This window comes from Salvelinus sp. IW2-2015, linkage group LG6.1 (genome assembly GCF_002910315.2).
Source record: "Salvelinus sp. IW2-2015 linkage group LG6.1, ASM291031v2, whole genome shotgun sequence".
Lineage (NCBI taxonomy): Eukaryota > Metazoa > Chordata > Actinopteri > Salmoniformes > Salmonidae > Salvelinus > Salvelinus sp. IW2-2015.
In genome coordinates, this window is record NC_036845.1 from 20859395 (window position 1) to 20880025 (window position 20631).

The 20631-nt window shown below is 44.1% G+C and overlaps 1 protein-coding gene across 3 annotated transcripts; it reads left to right on the top strand.

Moving 5' to 3' along the window:
* Nucleotides 1-868: 868 nt before the first annotated feature.
* Nucleotides 869-18610, top strand: LOC111965298 (arginine/serine-rich protein PNISR). 3 transcript variants are annotated; one of them, XM_023989383.2, is made up of 12 exons: nt 869-958; nt 1733-1850; nt 2034-2216; nt 8637-8881; nt 8978-9140; nt 9342-9601; nt 9790-9942; nt 13290-13389; nt 14038-14091; nt 14598-14783; nt 16572-17796; nt 18271-18610. In XM_023989383.2, exons 2-12 carry the CDS (start codon nt 1763-1765, stop codon nt 18299-18301), a joined length of 2688 nt encoding a protein of 895 aa, XP_023845151.1. In that variant the 5' UTR covers nt 869-958; nt 1733-1762; the 3' UTR covers nt 18302-18610. The 3 variants fall into 3 exon arrangements, with proteins under 3 accessions (XP_023845151.1, XP_023845152.1, XP_023845153.1); XM_023989384.2 differs by having other exon boundaries at nt 16575-17796; XM_023989385.2 differs by having other exon boundaries at nt 9408-9601.
* The last annotated feature ends 2021 nt before the right edge of the window (nt 18611-20631 follow it).

Sequence of the window (20631 nt, forward strand, 5' to 3'; positions counted from 1 at the left end):
TAAAGTTGTGTTCGATCTTTTTCTCAACTTAAGTTCTTGTGAACATTACAAGTTTTGAACTTATATTTGCTGTTTATGGCCTGTAAGGCCTCATTGACCTGAGCTCATACAACTTGTTTTTGAGTAGAAAAAGCATAATGTATGGATTATTTTGACAATAACAAATACTCAGATGAAACATATTGTTCTATTTATCACAGACTACTTTTTGTCAAAGTTTAACAAGGACTCTCTCCTCCTCACTAGTGTCATGATCAAAGATATGATCAAGAGCCTCACATATAGTATATCGTTTGGTCATTCTGCTGCCACAGAATGAATTGTGAGCAAGGCCTCAAAAACGCTTTATATACCAGAGTTGCTAGAAAAGTTCTATATATTATTGAAATAATGTTGCAATTGTTTGTGAGAATGCCAACAGGTGTGGTTCCTGTGGGGTTAAGGTTCCCGTGGGGGTTGCCATGGAAGCCAAGAAGGGGAGTGAGGTGTATGTGTGCTCAAACACATGCTTGTGGGGGTCTGGGAGAGGAAGTGTGTCTATCTGATGAATGGGCATGCGCCTGAACTCAATTTTATACACTAATTGTAGTCTCACCCATTAATTTCTAATGACCGGTTATTTTTGACTGGGAACACCACAGGTCTACAAAAGTTAAATAAAACASTCAAAATGTAATGAAAATCATCAAATTTGATTGTGTGTGTTCAGATGTCCTGTGTGGACAAAGTCATGGAACCTTATGACAATCAGATTAAATTAAACATTTTTCAGAGAGAAAACTTGTAAATCGGTCCAATATGATATTTGGCCCTAATTTACTATCAGTATGCCTACTTTTGGCCCCATAGAGCCCACAATGGTTTGTGACGAGGGTTGCCTCTGTGGCTGTCAGCCAGACTACTTCCAGGTCGTAGCCATTTTGAGTGCTCGACGGTGAAGAAGAACCAAGTTCGAGAGGTGGGAATCGCTCAAGCGTGTTATGATGTTTAGTTTGTGTCCATTCTCCTGATGCTATAGTAGATGATGTTAGCTGCTGTTCTTTGAAGCATTATTCCAAACTATAGTTAGCAATGTTTTTACTTTCCAACCTAAATCTTGAAAACAAGCACGCTGACGCTAGCTAAGTGTTAGCTGGCTAACGTTAGCCAGTTTAATTTCGCACTGAGCCCGGGGAATTTGGAAAATATTGACTGAAGAAGCAGACGAGTAATGCACAAAAGTGTAGATAAACATGCTCACGTTATATAATTTTATCTACATATATATCACAAATTAAGTGCATGCAATGTAAATTAAATACATTTGTAGCATGAAGTGCAAACGTTCGCTAGCTAGCACCACCCAGCAAACATCCATAGCCAGCTGAGCTAACGAACATTCATGCCCCTAACTCCCACTAGCTAGCCACAATTACGCAGATCTCAATTAGCTATCAAGATTAGCAATTTTTTATTAACTGGTTTCTGTACTGTCAACAAAAAGCATCTGCATCGATATCAAACAAACGTTACTTGTTTGATCCGAAGCCATTTCTAGCCGTTCTGATTTCTAAACAACCGCTGGCTACATAACTAGCTTGCTAACACTTATTTATATTTATTTAACTAGACAAGTCAGTTAAGAACAAATTCTTATTTTACAATGACGTCCTACCGCGGCTATTCACCATGATAAGTACAGTTCACATTGAGAATATCATTATTCACTCATGCTTCTGTCCCACATATGCAGGCTCCAGGCGTAGGAACTACAGGGTGAGAGATGTGGGACCAGGGTGGACAGCCCTGGCCACAATGGCCAATGAACCAGCAGCAGTGGATGCAGTCCTTCCAGCACCAGCAAGATCCAAGTGGGTGACATCACCTGTATGCATGGAGCTCTGTTTAAAGTAGAAATGATGGAAATGATCCAAGATTGGATTGGTGTAACATTGCTTTGACCATGCAGAATGACAGCTCAATCATTGCATTATTTACAATTTTACAAAATGACCACCCAAGCAATGTTTCTCTTGTCTATCTGTGTTGTGCAGGCCAAGTGGACTGGGCAGCACTGGCCCAGGCCTGGATTGCTCAGAAAGAGTCTACAGGCCCTACAGTGGACCAGCAGAACATTCATCCTAATGGACAGGACATCCCTGGCATGGATCCTGTGATGCCCAATAACCATGGCTCCTTCCAGGGTGACACCAATTTTGGCAGAATGTGGCAACCTGGTAAACTCTAAACATAATTTTCTGGGGATGGAGAATATGCAAGGCTTATGTCCGTGATCTGTTTTCTCACGTTGCAAAACCATCATGCTTGCTATACTCAGTCTGTACATAATTTGTCTTTATATCTCAGGGATGGTGTGACGTTACCGATGTACTCCAACAAACATGTAATGGGGGAATTTCACATCCACCACATTAACATAGCTGTGCCACAATCAACTTAGTTCCCCTGCAGTCCAGTAGTTTAATGTTAAAATAGCTTGACTGCAAGTGTACGTTTTGATTTTTGAATGGTCTCTTGTAACACAAGCCTTTTGGTGGGCTTAACCTTTCTAGGACACACGTTCCGCTAGCGGAACCCCCCCACAACATTCCGCTGAAAAGGCAGCGCGGGAAATTCAAAAATATTTTTTAGAAATATGTAACTTTCACACATTAACAAGTCCAATACAGCAAATGAAAGATAAACATCAGAAATGTTCAGAAATTTTTATTTTATTTATTTTTATTTCACCTTTATTTAACCAGGTAGGCTAGTTGAGAACAAGTTCTCATTTGCAACTGCGACCTGGCCAAGATAAAGCATAGCAGTGTGAACAGACAACACAGAGTTACACATGGAGTAAACAATAAACAAGTCAATAACATGGTAGAAAAAAAAGAGAATCTATATACAATGTGTGCAAAAGGCATGAGGTAGGCAATAAATCGAATAATTACAATTTAGCAGATTAACCACTGGGAAGTGATAAATCATCAGACTGGATCATGTGCAAGAAGAGATACTGGTGTGCAAAAGAGCAGAAAATTAATAAATAAAAGCAGTATGGGGGTGAGGTAGGTAAATTGGGTGGGTAGTTTACAGGTGGACTATGTACAGCTGCAGCGATCGGTTAGCTGCTCGGATAGCAGATTTTTTAAGTTGTTGAGGGAGATAAAGTGCTCCAACTTCAGAGATTTTTGCAATTCGTTCCAGTCGCAGGCAGCAGAGAACTGGAAGGAAAGGCGTCCAAATGAGGTTTTGGCTTTAGGGATGATCAGTGAGATGCGCGTGCTGCGGGGGGGTGTAGCCATCGTGACCAGTGAACTGAGAATAGACGGCACTTTACCTAGCATAGCCTTGTAGATGACCTGGAGCCAGTGGGTCTGACGACGAACATGTAGCGAGGGCCAGCCGACTAGGGCATACAGGTCGCAGTGGTGGGTCGTATAAGGTGCTTTAGTAACAAAACGAATGGCACTGTGATAAACTGCATCCAGTTTGCTGAGTAGAGTATTGGAAGCTATTTTGTAGATGACATCGCCGTAGTCGGGATCGGTAGGATAGTCAGTTTACTAGGGTAATGTGGCTGCGGTGAGTGAAGGAGGCTTTGTTGCGGAATAGAAAGCCGATTCTTGATTTGATTTTGGATTGGAGATGTTTGATATGAGTCTGGAAGGAGAGTTTGCAGTCTAGCGCAGAGACCTAGGTACTTATAGATGTCCACATATTCTAGGTCGGAACCGTCCAGGTGGTATGCTAGTCGGGCGTGCGGGTGCAGGCAGCGAACGGTTGAAAAGCATGCATTTGGTTTTACTAGCGTTTAAGAGCAGTTGGAGGCCACGGAAGGAGTGTGTATGGCATTGAAGCTCGTTTGGAGGTTAGATAGCACAGTGTCCAAGGAAGGGCCGGAAGTATATAGAAGGTGTCGTCTGCGTAGAGGTGGATCAGGGAATCGCCGCGCAGCAAGAGGCAACATTATTGATGTATACAGAAAAGAAGATTGGCCCGAGAATTGAACCCTGTGGGACCCCATAGAGACTGCCAGAGGACCGGACAAACATGCCCTCCGATTTGACACACTGAACTCTGTCTGCAAAGTAGTTGGTAACCAGCAAGGCAGTCATTAGAAAAACCGAGGGTACTGAGTCTGCCGATAAGAATATGGTGATTGACAGAGTCGAAGCCTTGGCCAGGCGATGAAACGGCTGCACCAGTAATGTCTTTTATCGATGGCGGTTATGATATCGTTTAGTACCTTGAGCGTGGCTGAGGTGCACCCGTGACCGGCTCGGAAACCGGATTGCACAACGGAGAAGGTACGGGGGATTCGAGATGGTCAGTGATCTGTTTGTTGACTTGGCTTTCGAAAAACCTTAGATAGGCAGGGCAGGATGGATATAGGTCTGTAACAGTTTGGGTCCAGGGGTCTCCCCCTTTGAAGAGGGGGATGACCGCGGCAGCTTTCCAATCCTTGGGGATCTCAGATGATACGAAGGGAGAGGTTGAACAGGCTGTGAATAGGGGGTGCGACAATGCGGCGGACAGTTTCAGAAATGGGGGTCCAGATTGTCAAGCCCAGCTGATTGTATGGGTCCAGGTTTTCCAGCCTCTTCAGAACATCTGCTATCTGGATTTGGGTAAAGGAGAAGCTGGGGAGGCTTGGGCGATAGCAGCGGGGGGCGGGGGCTGTTGGCCAAGGTTGGAGTCGCCGGAGGAAGGCATGGCCAGCCATTGAGAAATGCTTGTTGAAGTCTTCGATTATCACGGATTTATCGGTGGTGACCGTGTTACCTAGCCTCAGTGCAGTGGCAGCTGGGAGGAGGTGCTCTTGTTCTCCATGGACTTTACAGTATCCCAGAACTTTTTGGAGTTAGAGCTACAGGATGCAAAATTTTCTGCTTGAAAAAGCTGGCCTTTGCTTTCCTGACTGACTGCGTGTATTGGTTCCTGACTTCCCTGAACAGTTGCATATCGCGGGGGCTCTTCGATGCTATTGCAGTTCGCCACAGGATGTTTTTGTGCGGCGAGGGCAGTCAGTCTGGAGTGAACCAAGGGCTATATCTGTTCTTGGTTCTGCATTTTTTGAACGAGCATGCTTGTCTAATATGGTGAGAAAGTAACATTTAAAGAAATGACCCAGGCATCCCTCAACTGACGGGATGAGGTCAATATCCTTCCAGGGTACCCGGGCCAGGTCGATTAGAAAGGCCTGCTCGCAGAAGTGTTTTTAGGGAGCGTTTGACAGTGATGAGGGGTGGTCGTTTGACCGCGGACCCGTGGCGGATACAGGCAATGAGGCAAGATCGCTGAGATCTTGATTGAAGACAGCAGAGGTGTATTTGGAGGGCAGGTTGGTCAGGATTATGTCTATTAGGTGCCCATGTTTACGGATTTAGGGTTGTACCTGGTGGGTTCCTTGATGATTTGTGTGAGATTGAGGCATCAAGCTTGGATTGTAGGACTGCCGGGGTGTAAGCATATCCAGTTTAGGCACCTAACAGAACAAACTCTGAAGCTAGATGGGGAGCGATCAATTCACAGATGGTGTCCAGGGCACAGCTGGGAGCTGAGGGGGTCGGAGCAGGCGGCAACAGTGAGAGACTTATTTCTGGAGAGATTAATTTTTAAAATTAGAAGTTCGAATGTTTTGGGCATAGACCTGGAAAGTATGACAGAACTTTGCAGGCTATCTCTGCAGTAGATTGCAACTCCTCCCCTTTGCAGTTCTATCTTGACGGAAAGTGTTATAGTTGGGTATGGAAATCTCAGAATTTTTGGTGGCCTTCCTAAGCCAGGATTCGGACACGGCAAGGACATCAGGGTTGGCAGAGTGTGCTAAAAGCGTGGAGTAAGGCAAACTTAGGGAGGAGGCTTCTGATGTTGACATGCATGAGGCCAAGGCTTTTCGATCACAGAAGTCAACAAATGAGGTGACTGGGACATGCAGTGCCTGGGTTTACCTCCACATCACCCGAGGAACAGAGAGTAGTAGATGAGGGTGCGGCTAAAGGCTATCAAAAACGGTCGCTAGAGCGTTGGGGACAAAGAAATAAAAGGAGCAGATTTATGGGCGTGGTGAATAGATTTCTGGCTAATGTGCAGACAGGGTATGGTGGGGCGTGGGTACACGGAGGCAAGCCCAGGCACTGGGTGATGATAAGAGAGTTGTATCTCTGCGAATGTGCTGTCTCAATGGGGTGAGGTCACCGCATGTGTGGGGGGTGGGACAAAGGAGGTGCAGAGGTACGAGAGTGGAACTACAGGGTCCATTGCAAACCAAAACAATTGATAATGATAACTAGCTGAACAACAGTATGCAAGCATATTGATATTTGAGAGAGACATACAATAAGGCTAAAGTGATTGCAGGTCTTGATTGGAGGAAGCTAGCTAAAACAACAGGTAAGATAAACAGCAGCAATAACAGGGTGCTAGTCTAACACAGCAACAACAGGTAAAAATGGCGACGACTAGGCAGAGAGGGTCGATTAACTACACACAGATCCTGAGTTAAAGCACAGAGCGACAGATAAAACACAAATAAACAGAATGGAGTACCGGGAATTAATGGACAGTCAAGCATGCATCAGCTATGTAGCCAAGTGATCATAGTGTCCGGGGGCAGCCGTAGATGGAGCAGGAGGGCCTCCACTAAGCTAGCACGCGGCGTTTAAAGTAGTAGCCCGGGGTGGTCTGCTCAGACGGAGGGGGTCTGCTCAGACGTGGTCGTGTCGACAGAGAATCCAAGCCGGATGGCGAAAGAGAGTTGTGAATTGTAGAATTGTGTTTGCTAACTGGTGCTAGCTTCGTGGCAGTGGCGCTAGCTGCGCTAGCTGCAAGCTAGCTGTGAGGATCAGAAGTAGTGGCTCAGGGATTACGGCAGGAATCCGGCGTTGTTGTCGAGAGACAGTCCGATGCTGGTAAATTGGTGAGTAATTCCAGGCTAATAACAGGGCTGTGTCTGTGCAGAAGGTAAAAGCTACTAGCAGCGGCAAAAAAAAAAATGGCTAAATAGCTTGTAGCTGATTTAGACCAGTTGTGATGGATTGCAGGGCTCTGTGTCGGCCAAAAAAGGTCCAGTCCAATTGGCAAAAAGAGGTATTGTAGCCCAGAATTCGGCTGGTAGACCTCTCGGGCTATCGGTTAGATGGGCCTAGCTCGAGGCTAGCTCAAGGCTAACTGGTGCTTGCTTCGGGACAGAGGTGTTAGCCAGTAGTAGCCACTCGGTTGCAGCTAGCTAGCTGTGATGATACGGTGTAATTGTCCAGAGCTTGCGTCAGGATTCCGGTGATGTGGTAGAGAAAAAGCAGTCCTATATGCTCTGGGTTGATATCGCGCTTGCAGACTGGCAGGTATTGGCCCGGTATTGAAGCTGGCTGTGTCCGAGTTAGGGGTGAGACCGCAGCAGTGGCTAACTGACTACTAGCTAGTAGCTAGTTATCTGGCTAGCTTCTGATTGGGGTTACGGTTCTAAAGTATAAAAAATAGCAGGTCCGTACCACATTGGGTGAGGCGGAATGTAGGAATGTATATTCAGTTCCTAGATGGAAAGTGAAATTAAAATATATACGAAATGTATACGAAAAATACGAAGACTATTTACACGGGACAAGACACGACAAACACGTCCGACTGCTACGCCATCTTGGAAATGCCTCCAAAATATCCGGAGAAATTGCAGAGAGCCACATCAAATAACAGAAATACTCATCATAAACTTTGATGAAAGATACATGTTTTTACATAGAATTAAAGATACACTTGTTCTTAATGCAACTGCTGTGTCAGATTTCAAAAAAACTTTACGGAAAAAGCACACCATGCAATAATCTGCCATGTTGGAGTCAACAGAAATACGAAATTACATCATAAATATTCCCTTACCTTTGATGATCTTCATCAGAATGCACTCCCAGGAATCCTAGTTCCACAAAAAATTGTTGTTTTGTTCGATAATGTCAATTATTTATGTCCAAGTAGCTACTTTTGCTAGCGCGTTTAGTACACATTTCCAAACCCTCGTGCAAGTCCCGCATAACGTCGGACGAAAACTTCAAGTTATATCACAGGTCGAATAAACTTGTCAAACTAAGTAGAGAATCAATCTTCAGGATGTTGTTATCATATATATCCAATAACGTTCCAACCGGAGCATTCCTTCGTGTCTGTAGAAGTTATGGAATGCAAGACGATATCATGAGGAAAACGCGTGACCAGGAACTGGCAATCTGCCAGACCACTGACTCATTCCCCTGTCATCCGGCCCCACAACACAGCATAAACTTCATCCAACGTTCTACAGACTGTTGACATCTAGTGGAAGGCGTAGGAAGTGCAAACAGATCCATATCTTACAGGGATTTGAACAGGCGATGAGTTGAATATCGACCAGCCTCAGAATTTCCACTTCCTGTTTGGAAGTTTGCCTGCCATATGAGTTATGTTATACTCACAGACATAATTCAAACAGTTTTAGAAACTGCAGAGTGTTTTCTATCCAATAGTAATAATAATATGCATATATTAGCATCTGGGACAGAGTAGGATGCAGTTCAATTTGGGCACGCTATTCTTCCAAAGTGAAAATGCTGCCCCCTATCCCTAAAAAGTTAGCGAGATCTTAATGAACAATAACAATGCACTTGTGTTGTTTACAGAATGGGGGATGCACGGTCAGCCCCCTCCTCCTCCCATAGACCAGGCATGGATCCCCCCAGGAACAGGACCCATGGGGACTGGACCTATGGATGTGGTGGCTCCCTCTGAGGACAGCAACAGCCAGGACAGTCTGGAGTTCTCTGAAGGCCACCACAGGGTCTTCCCCCAGAACAGCCACGGCTTCGGGGGTCAGCCCGACAACTACGCCATGACCCCAATGGCCATAAACCAGTTTGATTATCAGGTACACACACCACACACTTACAGTAGAGTTCCATGGCTGCTCTGTCATTCAACTAGTTTGGATGGTCCTCATTTCTCATTGTCTCGCTCTCTGTAGCACGGGGCGGCTGCCACCTACGGCCCCACTCCCACAGGGTTCCACCCTCCATACTGGCAGCAGGGTCCCCCACAGAACAGACGGGACAGGCCCCCAGGATTTAGGGACCGCCAGAGATCCCCCATCCAGATCCTCAAACAAGATGCTCCTGCTGCTGCCCTCGGTGAGCATCTTCACCAACACTTTGGTACAAAAACGTCCTCATTAAATGGGTGGTGATCAGGATTTCATCCTTGGACACTTACTGCTGTAACAGAGGCACAGGGTTGCTTCAACTCTCTTGCCGTTCATACCCACACCATCCAAAATGTTGTATCTCACCATGTTTTGTATCTCAGTGTTGCTCTCTACTTTTTTTAATTAGCTTTCCCAGGCACGCAGGAAAACAGACACACACACACATCATCCAATGACCTGGCTCTCCTCTCAGATGCGGTGAAGAGGCGCACCCTGCCGGCCTGGATCCGAGAGGGCTTGGAGAAGATGGACAGAGAGAAACAGAAGAAGCTGGAGAAGGAGCGCATGGAGAAACAGCGTGCCGAAATGGCTAAAGATGAAGACAAAGAGAGCGACACAGTGGACGAGGGAGGCGATGGGCCTCGTTTACCCCGCAAGAGTAAATTTGTAAGCGTCAATCTTTTTGTTTCCATGGCGTCATGAATCCCATTAACCTTATGAATAATTAGTTGAAAAATCCCCAAAATAATTTCATTATATTCCTGTTAAACTGTGACACTGGTGAACTTTCAGGAGGTCCTGTTGTCGTGTCTTTGTATATCTGACCTACCACCCCTTTACCTCCCCTGTAATAGGATAGTGATGATGAAGAGGGTGATGAAGAGGAGAGGGAAGATGAGGACCGGGTCCTGACCAGGAAGCAGGAGCTGGCCAGCAGGAGCCCGTCACCTCCCCTGGAGGACCAGAGCGAACCAGAGATGACCGAGGAGGAGAGAGAGTTCCAGCTGGTTAGTTTTGGCCTACAGCTACCATTCTGACACATTGGGGTGGGTGTAGGGCTGGGCGATATATCAAATTGATGTTCTTGCGCAATCTTCTAAATGCCTGCATCGCAAGAATCAATTTTTTTGTAGGCTACTCGTGTCTTCTTCTTTTTTTCCCTGTCTCTTTTGCTCCTGTGCTGTGTGCACCTTCCCATTTACACCAGAGATCTGTATATAATGACGAGATTCTCATGTCTGCTCCCTAACAATGGGAATCGTCCCAAGGGCGGGAAGGCATGTGACAAGCTTATGTCTAAAATAAGCCCATAGTAACGCATTGGGCTGATTTTGGACAGATTTTGGACAGAGCGAAACCTCTCGCTTCGCATCTTCCTCTGTGTTTATACACACACACCAAGCCCCTCCGCCAGCCACTCACAACAACAAAGATGAGCGGTCACTTCTTCCTCTGACAAGCGGTTTCAACTTACTATTTGGATTTGAGGTTTGGTCTGACAGAATCAGTCATATGGACACCGAAACACATTATTTTACTGTAATAAAGAAGTTAACCTATCTAACAATAACTTTTTTATGTCTCAACTCCTCAAATTGCATGTAGACTACTAATTAATTGAATTAAAACATAAGTTAGTTGAAATCAAATCAAATAATTTAAATATAGTTAGACATTGTTAGTTTGGCAAAAAAAACCTAAGCCAACATATTTGTGGCTTACATATTTTGTCCAATGGAAAATAATTGCCAAAAAGGCAGATGACCTATGTAGCAAATTAGGCTAAAGTATCATTTGAGGGCTCACAAATTAATGCTCAGTATGTAGGCGTGGCATTGCGGTATCACTAGCAGCATTTTAGCCAAATACCATTATACTAACTGTCTAGTCTGTGTTTTATACATTTGCAATAAGCATAAAACACTAGTTATATTACAAATTGGCAATTTGTTCTCATTCTGAGAAATAAGGTATGCCATTCTGAACAAAATGGACAGGCTAGCACGCTGTTCAAACATTTGGAGACGGACAGAAGTGTGTTTATAGCAATTCAACTGTTCTGCATTGTTAGCTAGAAAATAGATCCAAGTTGACTTGAAATAGAAAGATGAGCTAGCTACTCACTAGCACATGGGCTTGTGCTTGAGACATTCTTTTAGACCTGCGTTCCTTTTCTATAATGCCTGCTACAAGAAGTTAGTCATTTTTAGTGAATGTTTATTATGCATGGTTCTGGTTAAATTTGTAACAAAAATGACATTTTAATAGACAGACTTGAACGCCAGATCAGTTATTATTGCAGAAAAGCAAGTTACACTCTTGATAAAATATTGAAATTATTAGTGGGTTGTGGAAGGCTTTACATTTAGCCTAGGTATAATTTCACAAGCCATGAATTCATTAGATCAATGTATTGGACCTTTAATTGTGCAACAAAGTTTATTTGGAGAAAACATAAACAAAAAACAACTAGATATACAGTTGAAGTCGGAGGTTTACATACACTTAGGTTGGAGTCATTAAAACTCGTTTTTCAACCACTCCACAAATTTCTTGTTAACAAACTATAGTTTTGGCAAGTCGGTTAGGACATCTACTTTGTGCATGACGCAAGTAATATTTCCAACAATTGTTTACAGACAGATTATTTCACGTATAATTCACTGTATCACAATTCCAGGGGGTCAGAAGTTTACATACACTAAGTTGACTGTGCCTTTAAACAGCATGGAAAATTCCAGAAAATTGTGTCATGGCTTTAGAAGCTTCTGATAGGCTAATTGACATAATTTGAGTCAATTGGAGGTGTACCTGTGGATGTATTTCAAGGCATACCTTCAAACTCAGCGTCTTTGCTTGACATCATGGGAAAATCAAAAGAAATCAGCCAAGACCTCAGAAAAAAAATTGTAGACCTCCACAAGTCTGGTTCATCCTTGGGAGCAATTTCCAAACGCCTGAAGGTACCACGTTCATCTGTACAAACAATAGTAGCAAGTATAAACACCATGGGACTACGCAGCCGTCATACGCTCAGGAAGGAGATGCGTTCTGTCTCTCGAGATGAACGTACTTTGGTGCGAAAAGTGCAAATCAATCCCATAACAACAGCAAAGGACCTTGTGAAGATGCTGGAGGAAACCGGTACAAAAGTATCTATATCCACAGTAAAACGAGTTCTATATCGACATAACCGGAAAGGCCGCTCAGCAAGGAAGAAGCCACTGCTCCAAAACCGCCATAAAAAAGCCAGACTACGGTTTTCAACTGCACATGGGGACAAAGATTGTACTTTTTGGAGAAATGTCCTCTGGTCTGATGAAACAAAATAGAACTGTTTGGCCATAATGACCTATCGTTAATGTTTGGAGGAACACCATCCCAAAGAACACCATCCCAACCGTGAAGCACGGGGGTGGCAGCATCATGTTGTGGGGGTGCTTTGCTGCAGGAGGGACTGGTGCACTTCACAAAATAGATGGCATCATGAGACAAAATAGATGGCATCATGAGGAGGAAGATTATGTGGATATATTGAAGCAAAATCTCAAGACATCAGTCAGGAAGTTGAAGCTTGGTCGACAATGACCCCAATCATACTTCCAAAGTTGTGGCAAAATGGCTTAAGGACAACAGTCAAGGTATTGGAGTGGCCATCACAAAGCCCTGACCTCAATCCTGTAGAAGATTTGTGGGCAGAACTGAAAAGGCCTACAAACCTGACTCAGTTACATCAGCTCTGTCAGGAGGAATGTGCTAAAATTCACCCAACTTATTATGGGAAGCTTGTGGAAGGCTACCCGACACGTTTGACCCAAGTTAAACAATTTAAAGGAAATGCTACCAAATACTAATTGAGTGTATGTAAACTTCTGACCTACTGGGCATGTGATGAAAGAAATAAAAGCTGAAATAAATCATTCTCTACTATTATTCTGACATTTCACGTTCTTAAAATAAAGTGGTGATTCTAACTGACCCAAGATAGGGAATTTTACTCGGATTAAATGTCAGGAATTATGAAACTGAGTTTAAATGTATTTGGCTAAGGTGTATGTAAACTTCAGACTTCAACTGTATATTTTGTGAATCGCCTATAAGTTTGAAAAAAAATCTATATATACTTTTTCGGCCATATCGCCCAGCCTTATGAGGTTTGTCTTTTGTTATACATTTTTTTCTGTTATGTTATAGAGCCCTGATGCTCAAATGGCAGCTCTGAAATTGGTGGCCCTGTTCACTATTTTCAATATATAAGAACCATCCTATTCAAGACTGCAAAAATAGCACTCTTGACAAACAAATGATTAACATTAACTCATGTCAGAGCCTTTTCTCACATTTCTCTCCAAAGATGATTGTGACTAAAACTCTGCTGACGGAAATCCTGCTGGAGGTCACCAACGAAGAGATCCAAACTGTGGCCAAAGAGACTCACCGCAAAGCCACCAAAGGTCTGCTTACCTCCGTCTCCTCGAGCCCACGCATCATCTGTGCCTTTCACAAAGACATGTTTAAGCCTGTTTTATATAGTCTGAAAACGTCACTCAATTCATCTCCGTGAGTCAGGGTAATTGTGTGGCAAACTTGGAGTATTTTCAATATGTGATCATATGCATCTTCAACCATTCTCTGCTAATGCAACGGAAGACAAAGAAAATGTCCCTGGTAAAAAAGACAGCAGAGCAGCTGGTGTATTTAAAACAAAACAACAGTAACCTAAACGGTTTTCCCTGGTTCCTGCTCCTGAAGGTCCTCCTGAATGACTGTGTTTCTGAACCCATTGACTTCATAACAAATGCTCACCTAAAGATCAGATTCAAGTGACTTGTCCCTGTTTATCTGACACTAGTGCATTAGTACAGAGTGGTTCTGATCCCCCATTCCAACTGTTGACTTTGAATGTGTGTGACAGACGTTGTTTGTTAACCCCTTCTCTTCTCTCCGTTTGTCTCCTTTTTTATTTTTTGGGGGCCAAAGACCGCTCTTGTGAATAGTGCATTATCTGTGCCCCCTTCTCTAGAGACTTCTCTATGGTGGCTGTCTCTATGGTGGCTCTATGTGTTTTAACATGTTGTTCCTGTTGTTGATGTGAATCAAAGCGCCTGCCAAACAGCTGGCACAGTCAAGTGCACTGACTTCTCTGATCGGCATTGGTGAGTTCCCCCTCTTTTCTTCCAGGCGGGGGGGGTAAGAATCAGAGCTCAAACCCCTGTCCCCTCACTGCTTTAGTAGCTCAGAAGAGTGACTGAGGCAGCCGAAGGGAAGGGTCCACCTCACAGCTAGGGTTGCAAAATTCCCAAAACATTTCCAATTTTTTTTTTTTTTTTTTTTCCAGTTGGAAGGGAATAAGCTGTCTGTGAGGGAATCCTCCTACCTGGAATTGTTCTACTGGGACTTCTGATAAAACTGGGAATTTGGGGAATGTTTCTGAAATTTTGCAACCCTTCACAGCACAGTTTGAGTGTCTTAGCCTTACTAAGTCATTTATCAGAACACTAAAGAGCATGCCATCTCACAGTAAGTGGAGTGTCAGTGGGTTTCAAGTGTGTAGTTAAGTTGAAAACATAGACAGTGGCTGCGTCTTTGACGGGAAGCTTGGTTGGTTGTATGGCTAGTTGCTGCGGTCTTGCTCAAAAAGCTGGGGGCTCTGTTGTGGCAGGTGGACTTGGCGACTATGGCTCAGACTTGAGTGAGAACGAGGAGGAGCACAGCGCCCAGGCGTCCGAATCCTCCGACACGGACGAGGAGGAGCTGCACCACCGTATCCGGGAGAAGATAGATGCCTTCCGACGCAAGGAGAGGGAGCTGCAGGAGAGACAAGCGCAGGAGGCGCAGCATGCACGTGGTGAGGGAACTAAACTAGAGGTCGACCGATTAATCGGAATGGCCGTTTTAATTCATGCCGATTTCAAGTTTTCATAACAATCGAAAATCGTTTTTTTATTTTTATTACACCTTTATTTAACTAGTCAAGTCAGTTAAGAACACATTCTTATTTTCAATGACGGCCTAGGAACGGTGGGTTATCTGCCTTGTTCAGGGGCAGAACGACAGATTTTTACCTTGTCAGCTCAGGGATTCAATCTTGCAACCTTACGGTTAACTAGTCCAACGCTCTAACCACCTGCCTCACGAGGAGCCCGCCTGTTACGCGAATGCAGTAAGTTGCAAGCTAGCATTAAACTTATCTTATAAAAAACAATCAATCAATCATAATCACTAGTTATAACTACCCATGGTTGATGATATTACTGGTTTATCTAGCGTGTCCTGCGTTGCATATAATCGATGCAGTGCGCATTCGTGAAAAAGGACTTGTTGCTCCAACGTGTACCTAACCATAAACATCAATGCCTTTCTTAAAATCAATACACAGAAGTATATATTTTTAAACCTGCATATTTAGCTAAAAGAAATCCAGGTTAGCAGGCAATATTAACCAGGTGAAATTGTGTCACTTCTCTTGCGTTCATTGCATGCAGAGTCAGGGTATGTGCAACAGTTTGGGCCGCCTGGCCCATTGCGAACTAATTTGCCAGAATTCTACGTAATTATGACATAACATTGAAGGTTGTGCAATGTAACAGGAATATTTAGATTGATGGATGCCACCCGTTAGATAAAATACGTAACGGCTCCGTATTTCACTGAAAGAATAAATGTTTTGTTTTCGAGATGATAGTTTCCGGATTCGACCATATTAATGACCTAAGGCTCGTATTTCTGTGTGTTATTATGTTATAATTAAGTCTATGATTTGATAGAGCAGTCTGACTGAGCGATGGTGGGCACCAGCAGGCTTGTAAGCATTCATTCAAACAGCACTTTCGTGCGTTTTGCCAGCAGCTCTGCTGTTTATGAATTCAAGCCTATCAACTCCCGAGATTAGGCTGGTGTAACCGATGTGAAATGGCTAGCTAGTTAGCGGGGTGTGCGCTAATAGTGTTTCAAACGTCACTCGCTCTGAGACTTGGAGTAGTTGTTCCCCTTGCTCTGCCTGGGTAACGCTGCTTCGAAGGTGGCTGTTGTCGATGTGTTCCTCGTTCGAGCCCAGGTAGGAGCGAGGAGAGGGACGGAAGCTATACTGTTACACTGGCAATACTAAAGTGCCTATAAGAACATCCATTTGTCAAATGTATACGAAATACAAATGGTATAGAGAGAAATAGTCCTATAATTCCTATAATAACTACAACCTAAAACTTCTTACCTGGGAATATTGAAGACTCATGTTAAAAGGAACCACCAGCTTTCATATGTTCTCATGTTCTGAGCAAGGAACTTCAACGGCACATATTGCACTTTTACTTTCTTCTCCAACATTTTGTTTTTGCATTATTTAAACCAAATTGAACATGTTTCATTATTTATTTGAGGCTAAATTGATTGTATTGATGTATTATATTACGTTAAAATAAGTGTTCATTCAGTATTGTTGTAATTGTCATTATTACAAATAAAATAAATAAAAACGGCCGATTAATCGGTTATCGGCTTTTTTTGTCCTCCAATAATCGGTATCGGCGTTGAAAAATCATAATCGGTCGACCTCTAAACTAAACGCAATATCAATAAGCAGTGGTGACGTTGTCTTTGAGTTTAACAAATGTTTTGTTTTCTGTGTGTCTCCCAGAAGAGATGGCGCTGGACAGAGTGAGCAGAGAGAGGGGGGATTATGACGAGGGCCAGTTAGAGAGCCTCCACAAACAGGAAGTGAGAGAGAGGGAGGCGGAACCCACAGCAGAGAGACGCAGATCCCGCAGTGAGCCTGAGGTTATCAGCGAGGTCAGGCAGGCGGGCCGGGGTAAGGAGCGTGGCGCAGGGCGGGGCACCAGTGGTTCCCCCAGCAACGGACGCAGCAGCAGCTCCCATTCCAGCTCCAGCAGCGCCAGCAGCCAATCGTCTTCCTTCTCCTCATCATCGTCGACCTCCACACGCTCCTCTTCGCGCTCCTCCTCACCCCGGAGGAAGAGGAGGCGCAGCCGCTCCTCCTCACACAGGGCCCGCGGTGGCGGCCTGCGTAGCCACAGTCGCAGCTCCCACAGACGTCACGGGGAGCGCAGCGTCGACAAGGCCCGAGAGAGGAGGAAGGGCAGCCGGAACCACAGCGCAGAGCGCTTAACCCGCCACCGGAACCGTAGCCACTCTCGAGAGCGAAGGGTCAGCAGAGGAGGCAAGAGCAGGTCCAAGGACAGGGCCAGCCGCAGCAAGAGCAGGGACAAGGAGAGGGACAGAGACCGGAAGAGGAGTAGGGAGCGCAGGGAGCGCAGGGACAGTCACAGCCGCAGCAAGAGCAGGGACAAGGAGAGGGACAGAGACAGGAAGAGGAGCAGGGAGCGCAGGGACAGCCGCAGCAGCAAGCACAGGCAGAAAGCCTCCAGCAAGGATAGGGACAGGAAGAAAGACCGGAGCGGCAGCCACGACAAGAAGGAGAGGGAGAAGGAGAAGGAGAAAGAGTCAGATAGGAAGAAGCAGAAAGCCAAAGAGAAAGAGAGGGAAAAGGAGAAAGGGAAGGAAAAGGAGAAAGGAAAGGAGAGGGGGAAGGAGAAAGATAGGGAGGTGAGATCTGTGGTGGCGGAGGAGAGCAACGGCAAATCCAAGAAAAGGAAAGAGAGCAGCGATCACACAGACCCTCAGGGTGACAAGCACTCCCATCAGGGTAGCAAGGCTAGCAAGAAGGGCTCTGCCAAATCTAGCAAGAGGTACTCTGACTCGGAGTCGAGCAGGTCCCCCTCCCCCGAGCTTAGCAAGGAGAAGAAGTCTAAGAAATCCAAACGTAGTCGCTCAAGATCAACGGAAAAATCTCACAAGTCTGGTAAGAAGGCAAGCCGCAAAAACAAGTCTAAGTCACGATCAAGGTAGTATTCCATTTTTTACCATCTCTTTTTCTGTTGTATCATGTTGTTTCTGTTGTGTGCGTGTCGTATTCGAGGCCTACTGCCCAGTAATATTTCCTTGTTTTCTGTCAGGGCTCAAGGCTACCTTACAAAGTGAAATAATAAATATTTTCATGTGTTAAAAAAAAAAAAAGGAACCATTTGTAGCCACGTTTCTGTTCCTCAGACTGTCTCCATAGTGCCCACTGTTGGCCATGTGCAGCATATCAATCCATTTGAGTGCCTTGTTTGAATGTAGTAACTGTTCTTCCCAAAGGAGAGTGACCAAGTTCATTCAGGAATCAATGCAATATATTGTCCTCATGATGAGCTGATGTTAACAGGGCCCCAGTGGGGGTGTGTGAGTGTGTGTTTATTTTGTCTGTGTGTCATTTTGCATGAGTGTGTGAGAGTGGTGCAGCACCATTAATGTTCCCCTTTGCGTCTCTGTTTCAGGTCCACGTCTCCCGCCAGGCGCAGGCGTTGAGGAGCGCAGGGCTCCCTGATCTGTGCACTTACATTTAAATTCCATGAGTTTAACAGGCTTGTCTCATTATAGAGGCAACGGTGTAGGTGAACTCTCCACTCCCCCCCCCACCTTCTATCTTTGTAAATATGTGATTTTTAAGTGCAAGTCGGCAAACAGGACATTTTGAATGCTAGGTTTTTGCCTTCTATCATGCAAAGCTCGGAGGCTTTGTAGTCAGTAGAATCTTGGAAAGATGTGTCATTTTAAAAAGCTTAACAGGATAAACGTATTAATGTAAATTGTCCAATAAAACTGAAATGATCCCTTGTTCTGGGTATTTTATTTGTCTACTGTATAACTGTTCCCCAATGATGATGATGAACTCATCCAGGACTGCATGGGAAACCCAATTTATGTACCACACTAAAGGCATGACTGAAGTGTTGAATGTCACTCATTTGTTAGTGGAGTAGATGCATTTATTTAAAATAAAAATAAGATTGACATGTGTGCAACTGACTTTCAAATCATTACTGTTTTAATATGATTTTGAGGGGTATCATTAAACCTGCAGTAATTTGGATTGAGTGCAATTGATAACATGCCATTATCAATTGCGTTTAATTCATATTGATAATTTGGAATGGTCTTTTAGAAAGTCTAATGGAAGAGGATTCTTTTTTAGTTCAGCTATATGAACATTACAAATTCACCATATTTTATATGTACTGAACAAAAATAAACAACATGTAAAGTGTTGTGTTTAGAGTTGAAATAAAGTATTGTTTACATCCCTGTTCATGAACATTTTTCCTTGGCCAAGATAATTCATAAACCTGACAGGTGTGGCATATCTAGAAGCTGATTAAACAGCATGATCATTACACCGCTGCATCTTGTGCTGAGTACAATAAAAGGCCACTCTTAAATGTGCAGTTTTGTCACAACACAATGCCACAGATGTCTACATTTTGAGGGAGCGTGCAATTGTCATGCTGACTGCAGGAATGTCCACCAGAGCTGTTGCCAGAGAATGTAATGTTAATACAGCCTTTTTGCCTATGCCCTTCCAGGTCCACACATGGCTGCACCCCTGCCCTGTCATCTGAAATCTATAGATTAGGGCCTAATTTATTTATAAGGAAATCAGTCAATTGAAATATGAACTGTAGCTCAGTAAAAGAGTTGAAATTGTTGCGTTTATATTTTTGTTCAGTATATATTACTGGCACAGTCCAATTTCAGCTTTATGTTATGRATGAAATATACAACAATGCAGTACCCAAGATTGTGTTATATTATCCTGAATTTCTGTAGATGGCGATATTGACTCGTTTAATCTTACCGTCCAGAGGGAAGGTATGCAGCCGGCTATACACTTATCCCCCGTGGATCGACAAGTTATTACATAAAACTTTCTCCATTCAGCTGAAACAACTATCGCCATCTGCCGGTGTTTGATTTAGTGTTATACACTATGTGGACACCTGCTCGTTGAACATCTGATTCCAAAATCATGGGTATTAATATGGAGTTGGTCCCCTCTTTGCTGCCAATAACAGCCTCCACTCTTCTGCGAAGGCTTTCCACTAGATGTTGGAACATGCAAGTCCCGCCTCTCATCTCCTCATTGTTTTTTAGGAGCATATACCCACGTGGGTGATTGAAAAATGAACTGAGATCCACACTCCAGTCCAGTTGGTAATGGTAATGCACCTTAAAGTTGGTTGCCAACCACCATATAAAGTCCAAAGAAGAAGCCTGAAGGAGGAGAGATTACTAGAAAAAAACCTTGGTTTACCCTTTTATCTGTGGATTAATTGTCGGAGTAGAGGACCTTGTGCATTTCAGGTAAAATAACAACCCAATGTTGATATCCCAGGACAAATTATCTAGCAACAGCAAGCTAGCTAAATTGCTATAAATGTTTAATGCTTTTCGACCTGTCCCCAAATTAATATAGTTGGTTCAGAGTTCGTTATGCGCGAGATGGCGGCTTTCTGTGCTCGGCGGACCTGCTTCGCTGGGGAGCTGTTTCTCCTAGAAGTTTCCACCTTACAATAACAGCACTTACAGTTGACTGGAGCAGCTCTAGCAGGGCAGAAATTTGATGAACTGACTTATTGGAATGGAGATTGCATGGCTATGTGCTCGATTTTATACACAATGTCAGCGACGGGTGTGGCTGAAATAGCCGAATCCACTCATATGAAGGGGTGTCCACATACATTTGTATATCTTGTGTATCTGTTCAACACACTAACACCAATCATCAAAATGTATAACCCCCCACCTTACTTTACAACAGGCTACGTTATAATTGTGTTTAATCGTTGATATATTACTGA